Here is a 13843-nt window from a genome sequence, read left to right on the forward strand (position 1 = left end):
TCTGTTTTCATGTTTGTTTCATTTTCTTTTGCCTCTTCCTTTGTTTTTGTCGCAGTAGTTCTATTCTCTGTGCTTGTTTCTGTGAGGCATTGTTTCTTTCTGTATGTTTTATGAATGCTAGTGTGTTAAATCGTCTCTGTATGTGCCTTGTGCTTGTGTGTGGTCCCCATCTCTGTGAATGCCTCTGCATGGCTCAGCTTGTGCGAGTCTGAATCTCGCGCTACATGCTGACTGGAGCTCCTCCTGTGATTCACTGCACACATCAGCCTCGTGCATTCCGCTAACCACAGGAAGTCAGTGGGTGCCTCAGAGCGGAGGTGCAGTCTGAGAAGTAAGTCTGAGAGAGAGGCAGCCTCGGGTGGGTGCTCGCGAGGAGGAGTGAAGGCTGCGGGAACCCTGGCACGCGCTGCAGGGAGCACACACAGGGCAGCCGAGGCACACCCACGCGAGCGCTCCCGCCACTGCTTGCACCTCATCGGAACCAGCTGCCATGACTCGGTCACACCTCTGACCCCTGCCCGCCGAACACCACCGGAGGACGAGCCCGGCCCCACCATGTTCACTCGAGCTGTCAGCAGGCTGAGCCGGAAGAGACGGCCTTCAGGTAAGAACACCTCTCTGTTAGACAGGGCGAGGGTCCTCTCTTGGGGACAAGCCGGTGTCTGACTGCAGGACACTCCCGCCGATGCGGTTCCCCTGAAGTCGGTCTGCAGTTCACAGTGGGAGGCGCTTCCTTATGGAGTCAGCAGATGTGTGGCTGCAGGGTAGCTCCACGTAGCCAGACTGCTGTCTAAACTGTGGGACACCCCGAGGGAGGCAGTCGCTACTGTAGGGACTCAGCTGATGTCTGACTGAAGGACACGTTCCAGGCAAGGGACCCCTGCTGATGTCTGACTGCAGAGCACCCTGGGGGACGGGGTGCCTTCTACAGGGACTCAGTCGATGCCCTCAGTGGGGGTTGTCTGCACAGCTAGTGCCCATCTTTAGGGTACCTTGGAGGTGGGACTGTGCCTTCCAGCTCTCGGCTAGAATCCGAGTGCAGGGCTCACAGGTGGTGGGGGGGGGGGGGGGGGGGGGGGGGTGACTTCTTCCTTACACCCCTCTCCCCCTTTCCCTCACATGAGATGGATACATGTAGAAATGCGGAACAGAGAGACTCGTGGGTGAGTGCCCTTTTTCCATTAATCAGCCCGGACTTGCAGCCGCGAAGGGAGGGGTGTCTGTCTCATCTTTCTTAATATTTTGAAGACTCGTCTTTCTGTCAACATTTCTCTCTGTTATTCTTTTTCACTCTTCACACTCTCCCTGTCTCTCCCTCTCGCACACTCTCTTCTATAAGTCTGTAAACAGACGTTTCCTCTCTGTCGTCTCTCGCCTTCTCATTTTAACTTTTCTTTCTCTTCCTCCCTGCAACCCAACTCTCTCTCTCCATCTTCCTGCCTCCCCCCCCCCACCCCCCTCCCTAATATCTTCCTCACTTTTTCGAGGGCTATATCGCATACTTTTAGTCTCTCCAGATCCCCATTTTCTGCCTCTGTTTCACTCGCGCCTATCACCCCACCCCCTTCATTATCTCTCAACCTCTTTATTTGATTCTATTGAACTTACTTCGTTCGCCAAAGTACAGCTAATGGAAAAAGAACGTTATTCGTAACTTGTGGCTTTTCTGCTTGGATATCACAGTTTTCCAAAATAAACATACACGCGGTTGGGTTGACATGTTTGGGTCGTTTATAGCTGCATGACAGGAGAGAACATCGGCGACAGCTGTCTGTGTTTTCCTGAGTGCTGCTGTTTTACGGGGAAGTCTGTTTCTTTCTAAGACAACTTCTCAAAGAATGTTTGTTACTTTGGACTGGGCCGAGGACAAACCTCCCTTAAGAGGGAGCCCAGCGTCCACTCCAGCTGCTAGTTCCAGGGGAAAGTGTATTGGCTTCCTAAGGCCTACTTCGGGTTTTCCTCCTGAACTGGGCAGTGGTGGGGAAGATTGGGCTAGCATGTTAAGATGGCCTAGCATGTTGGATATATTTCAACATAACTTAACTCTTGTATTTGTAAAGCACACTTATCACCCATGGGTCTCAAGGCGCTGAATAACAGATGTTTATTGTTACCCAACTCAATGGTACTCATTTTATTGACCTCTAATGGATGAAAGGCTGAGTGGACCCACCTGGATTTGAACCTGTGACAATGAGGTCAAACACAGGCCCCTGCAGTGGGTGCATTAGTCCACTAAGCTACCAGACCTGGCTATATTTTGAGTCTTTAGAATTATGTGGCTGTGGAGGACAAAATCGGGCAGAGGGTTTATTCCTATGGCGCCAGGAGGCGGATGTCCATGTTATAGCGTTGCTTGGAGGGGCTTTCTTATAAGGAGTTTACAATCTCAGCAGTGACAGAGAGCCCCACCTACCACGTGGGCCTAAAAATACTAGACTATTGGGTCAATTTAGGTAACTATAAACTTTCCCTCTGAATCGACTAATTAAGGGAGAAGCAAATGTCAACATAACAGGCAGGCGAGATATAATAACAATATTCAGATGTCCCATATATGAAATTTTCAGTCTGTAGACTTGACATTATGAATAAGAACAAGTAAGTATACGTTATACATTCCACATATTTAGTGTCCTGATGAAGGGCAGAAGATACCCGTGCTCTGAGGGACGAAACAACATTGTTGACAAGGAATATTTAGATCAACATGATGCAATTCTAATTGATGGAGTTTGGAACTCCCAAGAGGAGGAGGCTATTAGGTAAAATTTCCACCCTGTAAATAAGTATGCTCGGAAAAATGGGTCAATATATACGATGTATGCCGTAGAAATCGATGTTACAGAATAAGAATTGTATCTGAATCTGATGGTCAGGAGTGACATGAAAGACATTCTGTATGAAGCACTATATACACATATGTGTTTTGTTATTGAAGAGCAACAGTTGAACTATGTAAATGTGATATTTTTGTATTTTGTGAAATAAAGTTAGAATGAGCTGCATGATATATTTGTATAAATATAATGTGGAATTGAGTATATTAAAGGCAGGACAGTGTTTATAGATTCAACATACTAGTAGGGATTATTAAATATACATAAAGAGAATTAGAAGTGGTACCCTACTACATAAAGCTTGTCTTTTACAAGTGGCCTGCTTCCACTTGATATACGGAGACATCTGTACCTGTCTCACCAGCCTCATGTTTTTACAAAAAATTACAAAGATATATCTGTGTGTATATACATAGCCCCTCAATGCATATGGGGCTTACACTTGGCCCTCGTCATCCATTGGCCGTGTCATTCACATGTTGTTTCCACCCACTAAAACCTATAGCATAAAGCAATGGGTAAGCCCCTTCACTCATTGGCTTTGTTCACCATCAGTGGTGGATTTGCTCTCACACATGTACACATCACCTAGAAAGTAGTCCACTCCAGTGCTAGGACTTTAAATCTCTGTTTTCAAGAATTTTTGTTGTTGTTGTAATGAGGCATTTTTGCGATAGGTCATGTTTTATTTCCTTTTGTTTGCAAAAATATGAAAGCCACCTTTAGATATTCCTACATTTGTAGGTCTTGCATTCCAGGCAGCTTTTAGTTTTCTGGTTGTGAAAAAACAATTTTGGATCATAAAAACTTACAGTGGGTTTACTGCCCAGCCATTGCCTACCATTGATTGACTTTATTGTCGCAGTCATTTGCTTGCTTCTTCACCAATGGCTTGCCTTTCTCTTCTTGCTTTTGTCCGTCTCCTAGAGCACTGTCTCTTTATCATCCCTTTGAGAGAATGACTTGTATTTTCACACTTGGGGAACTACATTTTTTTTCTTTGGTGGATTCAGCCCTGCTCTGTTTTTTTTTCGTTCCCTTTGGAAGGGGATGTCTGCTGAAATAGGGAAGTGTTTGTCACTCGCCTTGTAACTGGGCTCCTGACTCAAAGGAATAACAGCAGTGTCTCATGAGGGCGATGAGTGTTTCCTCTGAGAGTCTAGCTTGAATCTAACATCCATGAATGTCAGTGCGCTTGGGACCTGCCAATGTGGTCAGGATGGGGACAGAATTGTCTGTAGGGAAATCAGGAGCTTTTTCAACAGACCAGGCCCCTGGGGTAGAGCCAGTCGGGCTGGGGTATTGACAGTCAAGTGCCATCAGTGTTTTAACTTCGTGATCAGGTAATGATGGCACAACGAGGGATTTGAGCGATCTGGAGTTCATGAAGCCTTAGATGCTTTTCTACACAGAATTCTTGTTCACAGGTTGATCTCCCATAGATAGGAATGAGGACTAGGGGTAAGGCGGGTTACAGCACTGTAAGTGGCGGAGTGCCAGTAAATGGCATCCATTTTGAAGGAATGCGGTGACATGGAGGTACCTTCAGGGATCACTCAATACATACACACTGACATTTCAGAGGTGTTGCCGGGTAATTTGTGCCAATTTCCTCCAACTACGGCGAAGATTTTGCAGAGGGCGAAGTGGCCGAATTTTCAGGCGAGGTTTAGGCAGTGAGTAATTTGTAAATAAACAAGTACCAGTCAGAACCCAAGGTGTTGCTCCAGATGCCACTGCTGGTTGCACCTTCGACTAGAACTGCCATCACTGCCACAGCCAGTATAAACACTCCCTACTAAACATCACCATTCTCTAAATGTGACACTTCAGACAATTCCATGCCACGCAAAGTAGTAAGAATGGCATGGACGCTTTAGAAGTATTACTTAAATACGCATTTACTTGTTAAACTCATGCGCTTCATACAGAAATAGGAAGACAGCGCCACCATCATACGTAATTGCCGGTGTTAAAAAGTGGCAGTGTGGAGCACCGGAAAAAACCGGCACAAATATACCACTGGGTTTAAGAGGTGGGAGCTAAAATTTAATTCAGCAAAGTAAAAAGTAATGCACCTGGGACACAAACATTCTGAGGATTAGAGGGTTGGCCCGTTATGCCAGCAAACAGAAGGGGATCTGTTGTGGATAAAAACATGGATGCCCTGCATTCAGTTTTGTTTATTTCACTGAAAAGAATCCTTTAAACAATGCCACAGATCTTTTTGTTGCACGTGACATCTGTAAGAAAATGGACTCTTTCTTACCCGTAAACACGATAGTGCTTAAGACAAATTAACAGGTGTATTTATAAAGCACACATTTAAAGTAGCTGTCGCCGGCGGATCTTGCCAGAAAATGGCTGTTTATTGTTAGCCAACTCTATGGGACTCATTTTAACGACCTCAGAAAGTTGAAAAGCTGAGTGTACCTTCAGGATTCAAATCTACAACCATGGTTATAACTCGGATCCCTGAAGTGGATTCATTATTTGGCTGAGCCTCTAGTATTCCTCAGTGGATCATCACCAAAGTCTCGCATATTTCTTTCAGGCAAGATCTCTGTGTTTTGCAGCTACAGTTTTGGAAGCTAGGCATGAGGTACTCATTTCTGTTTATTTGAGGACCACAGATGACACCTGATCAATACATTGACATATCATACACAATGCCCAACTACTAAAGCAAAACCAAATGTTGTCCAAGACAACAGGTCTAGCTTTCTGTCAAGTGAGGTCTTTGTTTATAGTTGAGTGACTGAGTTTTTTTGTCCCCTGTGTCCCTGAAAGAACATTCCATAATGAAGCAACATATTGGGCCGCAGGGTGGAAGGTGGGAATGTGGCCCCTTTTCTACACAGACTGAATTAAGATGGTAGGTGCACCCTCAGAGAATACTGTTATGAAAGGGAGTCAGAAGAGGAAGGCAATAGTGAACTAAAAACAAACAGACGTGTAACCATGATTATTACATAGCATAGTTTTAATAGCAGGATAAAGAAGCCAAATAGCAAAAAACGTACTAAACCCAACCCTCAAAAAATCCTATTAAACTGCCTTTTTGTCAGTATAGCACATACATTAAATTACACACACTGGCTGTAGTCCATCTAAAGGACTATTTGTGCTCCACCACCAGTACCTAATTTGAACTCAAAAAGGACAATGTAATCACCCCAACATTTTCATTGTCTTGAAGGATTGCTCATTCAAGCAATGGGGGATCATGAAAAACACAGAAAAACCACAGACTAAGTGAGCTAACCCTAAACCCAGTCTCTTTCCGTCCTTTGTACTGTATATTTTGATGAACTGATGACACCAAGTCTCTTAAACAATTAAGGCCGTCTATAGCTAGTCCTAAAAATGGTACTATCAGCACAGTCCCTTCTGTCGCTTTAAAGTACAATTAGTTTCCTAGTATGTCCACATTGTGAAGGGCTTAGTTTTGAATCTGGGCACTTATAAATTATTTACATACTATTCCCTGGAAAACGCAGAGGTGATACATTTACGATTATATTGTGAACTGGCAGAATTGTACTCGATTTACTGTCATTCAAGTTCATTTAGATAAAAGACTGATAGCTGGGGTGAATAGCTTTTCTGCGCTCTAACGATTTAAAGGGTCTTGAGTAGGATGAGAATCGTGGAAGTCTTCTGCCAGAAAGAGGCACTACAGATCTGAGGGCGCGTTCAGCATTATTTAGCCCACAATTCTGAACAGTATCCTGGGGACAGCTCTGAATCTTAGAATTCCCACTAGTGACAATTCAGGAGTACGTACATTGGCAAGACTGAGTCATCAAAACAGAGATGAATACATTTGAAATAATCACATTAAAATCTGTACATTTCATAAGCAAAGTTGACTGAGAAATAATGTGGCTAAAGAAGGGAACCTACAAAACCATAAATTATCTATCACAGGCTACTTTGAAAGATTCTCTCATTTTTAGACAGTATCTCAAAACCTGTATATCAGAAATAGGGGATCTGGAATAAAACCTTTATGTAAAAAGTATCTTTATACATCTGCCTTCTGAATAAAAAATACATTTTGAGAAACAGTATGAGTAAAGACTTCTCTCTAGACTGTTTTAGATGTTTCTAGTCCTATAATGGCTGCATCAGAATTTCTGTTCATGTTGCATCAACCAAACAGAGTGCTCGCTCCAAAAAAGCCCCCTCAGCTAATAAGAAGTCTTACATTTCAGCTCCATTGTCAATAGATCTATACATTTCAAACCTCAATTACTCTAAAATTACTGAACGGATTTACACTAAATCACAAAAGCACAATTTCTGGGTAAATAACTAGCATTCTGCCAAATTTGGTGTAATTCCAGTCAGCTATTTTGGCAGTAGCGCTGTCTAAAATTCCATATGGAAAATGCCCTCCCCTATTTACTTGGCCCCTGCTTGACAGATCACCCTGACATTTTCCAGGAAGAAGCTGAGGTGGAAGGACTTTTTTTGGAAAAGTTTGTGAAGATTCGTCAAACGGCACCACAGTTATTAGCAAAAGATAAACGCTCTTCCTCTGGAAAGTCTACCTAACTATAACTACACAGTGGCAACCAACACTTTGTAATGATATATAATTACTTACCATGTAACCAGCTGTAACATGTAGTGCAATAGATTTACATGCTCTGCATACTCCTGCCATTTAGTGTTGCGCCTGAACGTTTGCAACTTATTTTTCATTGGGGAAGCTTGCGTCCCACTGGCTCCACCTAACATTTGTTTTCTGGGATGCTAGTGAGCTCTGTAAGTGTAGAGCAGTGTCAAAGACAGAGTTTGTTGTGTACAGTAACAGGAGTGAAAATGCCATAGAAACATCTTTAATCATCACTAGCATCACATGAGTAGGATGGCCACTTGTGAAACTACAGCACTACACACTACGAACAGATGGTTACAGAGTAACCTTTTCTGTTCATTGCATGTGCGGCAGTATATATATGTTCTCTGCACAGAATGTAAAGCAGTCCCCTTCCAAAGTGATGGCTTGCAAATAGATGATGCTGGTTTTTGAAATAGTGTTCTCAGGACGACTTGGCCAACTAAAGAATGAGGATGTGCTAGAACATCTCCACAGTAATGCTTAGTAAAGGTGTGTGGCATTAACCAAGCAGCAGCCATGCATAAATCTGTTAAAGGGATATTGCTCAAAAAGACTAGGGTGGCCCCTTTCTTGCATGCAGATTGGACTCTAAGGGGAACGGGGAGTATGTGCTTGGATTTAGCATAGCAATTCTGGGCGCACTAAACTATGCATCTCTTAATGCTGGCTTTGGAGATGGTATGACTGCTTGTAGTTTTTACCATCCAAGCATAAAACATGCGGCGTTGGCTGAAAACATATACATTATACCATCCTTGCATAAAATGCGTTTTGTAAACACTAACTATCACAGGATCCAGGACTAAGGGTGATTGCATGACCTCATTTTGAAACGTATGATGTGGGGGACGTGTTGTCTTGGTAATGTATACATCCAAAAATACTGCGTGGTCTACCTGTCAGCAAGCGCAGCAGATTGTGCATACTGGGGAACTTCTGGTAGAAGGGGGAGTCTACAACTTCTTTTAAACCTTATAATTTACCACTACAAGGGTTGCACAATGACTGCTTCCCCAAACTTCACATGCCGCCAATATTGCTAGATTTGCCACTACAGGCCCTCAGAGTTGCAATTTAAAAAAAATAATGTTTGAGAATCTTAATTCAATGTTACACTTTGCTAAGCGATTGGCCCCGATCTGTATGACAGCGGCCCTATGCTGTACCAATCTTCTTACCTTATAGCTTCGCCTGAGCTCGGCGTTTTTACTTGTATTTTGAGTATGGTGGTCTTCTGTTTGCTCGGGATGGAGGTACCTCGGTGGGAGCGGAGAATCACAGAGAAGGTGTAATATTATATAGGCCTCGGGAGGGGAAGGAGGGCAGAATCTATTGCATTTGTATGTATGGAAGTTTGAGGGAACAATGTAATTGGTGTTTTAAACCCAAATTTATTCAGTGAAATTGGCCCTGTACGAAGAGTGATGTATTTTCTTTAGGTAAGTTCTTGCAATGTATGTTACAGGCCTTTTACAATTTGTAATAATTTTCAACCATTTTAATGTGTAAACTTTATATGATTGTGGTCCTCGGTTGTTTCTTGCCTCGCCTCTGGCGAAAGTTCTTGAAAGAACAGTAACTGTGGTGCTTAAATGTAATTTCAAAGTTCAAAAACCTTGAAAAAATACATATTCATACACTTAATTAGGCCCTGCTCCATCCCTATGATTCTTAACTGCCACACCTGGAAAAGTTAAATTGGACTTCGTAAAAGTTAAGGTAATTGTGCATCACAACGCACTTCTGCTACTTCTAAGCACTATAAATAACTGATATAAACATTTCCCATTTTAATGATACTCAATTTATTTTCCGTGGAAGAACAGAAATCTGAGCCTCCTATGTCAAGATTCAGACCCATGACCTTCAGATTACTGTAGATGTCAACAGCGACTGTTACTTAACTGAGCCATCTTGCCAGCTTTAAAGCTTGGGTATACCAATAGTTTATGGAGGTCGAGACAGTACATTTTCCTTGCCTTCATTTTTTCATGATGACTTGGAACTAATTCAGAAGATGTCGGTAATGAAGAATCTGTGAAAAATGTTAGACTCTTCGGTCACATCTCTGGCAGCCATGTTCTCTAAATGGCGGGTGTGCTGTTAGCCAGGACTCCTCTAGCTCGGTCTTCAGGTCAACCAGTGGAATGTGCCAACCCCAACAAAGATGAGCTGCATCAGCCATCCAGTCTAGCATGGACAGTTGGCTACCATGTATGTCACAGTTGGAACCATCAAGTACTGCCATAGACATTGTGACAGTTTCACAGAAAGAAATGGTGAGTTATTAGCATGCAGATAACATGTTGGGGGACCAGATATGTAGGCACAGTCAACATACCCCAACTCTGGAGGAGAAACCTCTCACCTTGGCAAGGAACTCTAAATGTTGCAGATTTGCCACCACCAACATGGCAAAGCAAACTCTAAATTATCCCATGCGTCTCTTGATAGTCTCTTGTAGAGCCAAACAGAAAGAGGATCAGCTTGTCAGGACTAAGGCGTAGATCTGGACATGGCGTCCATGAAACCAGCTGAATTATTCTTTGGCATTCCTTGTAGACTTATTACCGGAGGACCTGCAGGATAACTCTACACTAGTCCTCAGAGGGAAAGGAAACAGTGTGCAGGCAAGCCGGTGTCTTAAACTAGACACTTGTTCCAGGTTCAAAATCAGAATTTAGGATCCACACACAGAGGTCTCAAATAAGGCAAATCAGCAGACAGGTTGGGGCATACTGGGAAGTCAGGGACAAGCAATCAATGGAAGGCTCAATTCCTTTGAATTGAAAAGTCCGTGCAAACATGAGGGGTAGCCTAAGGTGCAAGGTGTGAAGTAAGGTGGCTTCAGACCTGCTCTAGACTCATGAAATTGACAAATGGTTTGAATTGAAGGGTTTCTCATTGGTACCTTGGCCGCCCCTTCTCTGCCACACATGAAGACCTGGTCCAACAAAAGCCACCCTGTAGGAGCATCTCAAATAAGATGGACAACAAGGGTTGGCTCAGCGGATATGTAGCCAGTATACCACTGAGCTTCTGAGACTCTGGTGTTCAGCTGTCTATGTTATATGTTACGTTGATTTTTGAGCGGACTATACATTGTGTATATGAGATATTTACTATGTGAAACGGGATAAGGTGGAGTCATGTGCATGGTTCTGTATGAAGGAAGATGTGGTATGGCACCTAAGTGTGCTATGTATGGTATCTGCGAAGGTGCTTTGCTAATCACTCAAGAAATGCATAGAATGAAGGTTAAAGTGTTCCTTGAGAGACAGTCAGCCAAGATAGCCGAGCACGGGAGATCTGGTCACTCCAGAACATGAAATTTAACTAAGAAGTAACCCATAACCCGCAGATGATTAATTAAAGGCAAGTCTTTTGCATCTTACCTGAAAGGCAAGCACAAGCCTTTCTACACTCAAGTTATTTATGTTAAAGCATGCTATGTGTAGGAAACTGGAATACTATTTGGGGGAATGATCACAACCCCTGTCAGGGTGAAGCCTCAAAGTCACTAAATCAGCCTGACCTCAGCACTCTGGAAGCCATGGCACAGAGCAGACAGGCTTAACGTAGAACAATGTGTAAAGTATTTATGCAATACTAAAACAGAACGAAAGTCAAAATGCAAAACGTTAAAAATCACAAGCCAAATTAGAAAATACAGTAAAATCCAAAAACAAAATTACACCCAAATGACAAAAATCCAATAGGGGAGCCAGAGATATGAGTTTTTTAGATTTAAGGCAAAATAGTGCTAAGAAGCACAAAGCGCCAATGATCTCAGTAGACTTGGACCTAGAACAATTTGAGGCCAACCGCAATGGTGCGCTGGCCAGATACACAAAATAGGTTAGTCATGGTCCACGATTTTACTTTCTAATGTACTTTTTTCAGTCCCAGCCAGCCACAGGAGTGCACATCCATGCCCCCAAGGGCCTCACAGAAGGCACTTAAAAACTCATAAGATTTCAGGCAGAGGCCAACAGCAGGGTCCAGTCCAAGTCCTGGAAGTTAGCTGGTATCTTCCAGGAAAAGGCCTCCTGCAACTTGTCTCCCTGTAGTCACTCACACAGGAGGTCAGCCAACTGAGCTTCGGAGTACACTTCTTTGTCCAGGGTACAAGAGGGAGCAGGCCCAGTCCTTCAGGGTTTCTCTTAGGTTACAGACAGCAGGTTCAGTCCTATTCTGGTCTTCCACAGATCCAGAATGTATTCTGAAGTGGGTGCTTGAAAGTGTCACATTTATGCCTTGCTCTATCTAGCGGATGAGAGTAACTCCTAAGTCCTCCTTAACTAATGGGTTAAAGGTTCATATCCTCTGACTCACCTACTTTTGCAGTAGTTACTGTTTGCCTTACTGCAAATAGGCCCAAAAGGCAATGTGTAGTGGCAAATCCAAGATAGTGAAAGTCTTCAGCCACACTCAACTTGGGCACTCAAGGCTGAGGATGTGTGGCGAGTGTACTATGGTAATTTTAGTGTCCTCCCACATCTAAACTAAAATCCAGTTTGAGGCAGGCAATGTGCCCACAACACAAAGACAGAAGCCTGGTAAGGCTAAAGAAGGATCCTTCAGCAACCAGACAGGGCATCTACAAGAATTTCCCGCCATCCTGTTCTCTCTCTTTGAAATATGCCCCAAGTGTTACACTGTCAAATTCTGCTTGACCGAGCTGTTGAGCCTCATGTATGTCATTTAGGGGTCGCCAGGGGTTACAGCTGCAACCCCAGGCTTACCCCTTGCTAACACTCTGGCTTCAGAGGTGGCAAAATCAGTGCCTGGAACACAGACAAAAGAAACAATTCATAGACGGAATGCTGGACATTGCAAACATTCACCCCCAGTCACAAGGATCTGGGTTTAATCTATCATTCTTTGCCCAGACTTGGGTCCCGTGCTCACTACACCACTGGATTCAAGCTAGCCTGGCTGATGAAGGGTGATGCCCTGAAACCGGTCCCAGGATGCTTATTTCCGGTCCAAGGAGGACCTTGCTTGGCAGTTCGGGCTGGACTGTTCCCATAAGGAACAGGGGCAAGACTGATTCGCATTAAGCCTGGGCGAAGCACTACGCTACGCTCGCGTAGTTTGCGAAGTTCGCACTACTTCGCACTACGCGAACTGCACGTAGCACAGTGCGAACACGCGTAGCGTAGTGTTGCGTAGTGCTGCGGTCATTTTTTGCTTGCTCGCGGTCCTCAACGTCAAGTTGGCGACCGCGAGCAAGCAAAATGAAATCCCGGCGAGACTTTTTCCTTGTTCGCGATCAGCAACATCAAGTTGGCGATCGCGAGCATGGAAAATAAACCTCCAGGCGAGATTCCCAACGCGAGGAGGTCAGGTTTCTCATTCCGAGGGGTGCGTATGCCGCGACCGCTCGCGATGAGAAACTACCAGTTCGCTTTGAGAAAGCTGCCGCTCGAGTAAAAATCTACTCGAGCAGCAGAAAACTACAGCTCGCACTGTGCAAGATGCCATTTTCAATGATTGCACAGTGCCGGTTGCTTGTCCGCACTGTGCAATCATTGAAAACAACATCTCGCACAGTGCGAACATGTTACTACGCAGTTCGCGAAGTGCTACGTGTAGCTCGCGTAGTGCGAACTTCACTTTGCGTAGCTTCGCGAAGTGTTATGTTATGTTATGTTATAATGTGTTTATATAGCGCACGGCTACTCCAGAAGAGTGTCCCGGCACTTTCCACATGCAGCTCAGTGTAAAATAACACAACAGACAAATAACAAAGCACAAGGCAACAAGGGGAAAAGAAACCTAAAGGTTAAAAAGCCAGGTCTTCAGGCTCTTCCTGAACTGCAGCAAATTAGCAGTGCTGCGTAGAGCCAACGGGAGCGAATTCCAAAGCTGGGGAGCCTTAAAGCTAAAAGAGCGCCCCCCAGTGCGAGCCTTCCTCACCCGCGGAACCACAGCCATGAAAAGAGAATCTGACCGCAGTGAACGGGCTGGACGGTAAAAAGACAACCTCCGTTGCAAATATCTTGCGCCAGAGCCAAAAAGTGCTTTGTGCATCAGCGTCAGGGATTTAAACATAATCCGCTTCCGGATAGGCAGCCAGTGGAGCGTCTGCAGCAGCCCAGATACTCGCGCTCGCCTGTGAAGGCCAAAAATGGCACGAGCAGCAGAGTTCTGCGCCACCTGCAGGCGCTGGACCAAATAATCCGGGAGACCAAGGAAAAGGGCATTCGCGTAATCCAACCTGGATCCAATCAAAGCTTGCACAGTGATCCGCCTGTGCTCCACAGAAAGCAATGGTAAAAACTTGCGGAGCATCTTCAGAATGCCAAAGCAGGTACCAGCCAAGCCAAGAACATGCGCTCTCAACAAAAGTTTATTGTCCAGCTTAACT

The 13843-nt window shown here is 44.3% G+C and overlaps 1 protein-coding gene across 2 annotated transcripts in view; it reads left to right on the plus strand.

Annotated features, from left to right (window-relative positions):
• The first annotated feature begins 229 nt into the window (after positions 1–229).
• The window catches only part of RGS10 (regulator of G protein signaling 10), a 138470-nt gene continuing 124856 nt past the window's right edge, over positions 230–13843 (plus strand). Inside the window, exon 1 of one of the 2 annotated variants that reach the window (XM_085602885.1) lies at positions 230–604. In XM_085602885.1, coding sequence (XP_085459011.1) covers positions 556–604 — 49 coding nt within the window. In that variant the 5' untranslated portion in view covers positions 230–555. Of the gene's footprint in view, positions 605–788; positions 1164–13843 lie in introns of those variants that run through there. The other variant, XM_085602899.1, reaches the window with a different exon arrangement.

This window comes from Triturus cristatus, chromosome 1_2 (assembly GCF_964204655.1).
Source record: "Triturus cristatus chromosome 1_2, aTriCri1.1, whole genome shotgun sequence".
Classification (NCBI taxonomy): domain Eukaryota; kingdom Metazoa; phylum Chordata; class Amphibia; order Caudata; family Salamandridae; genus Triturus; species Triturus cristatus.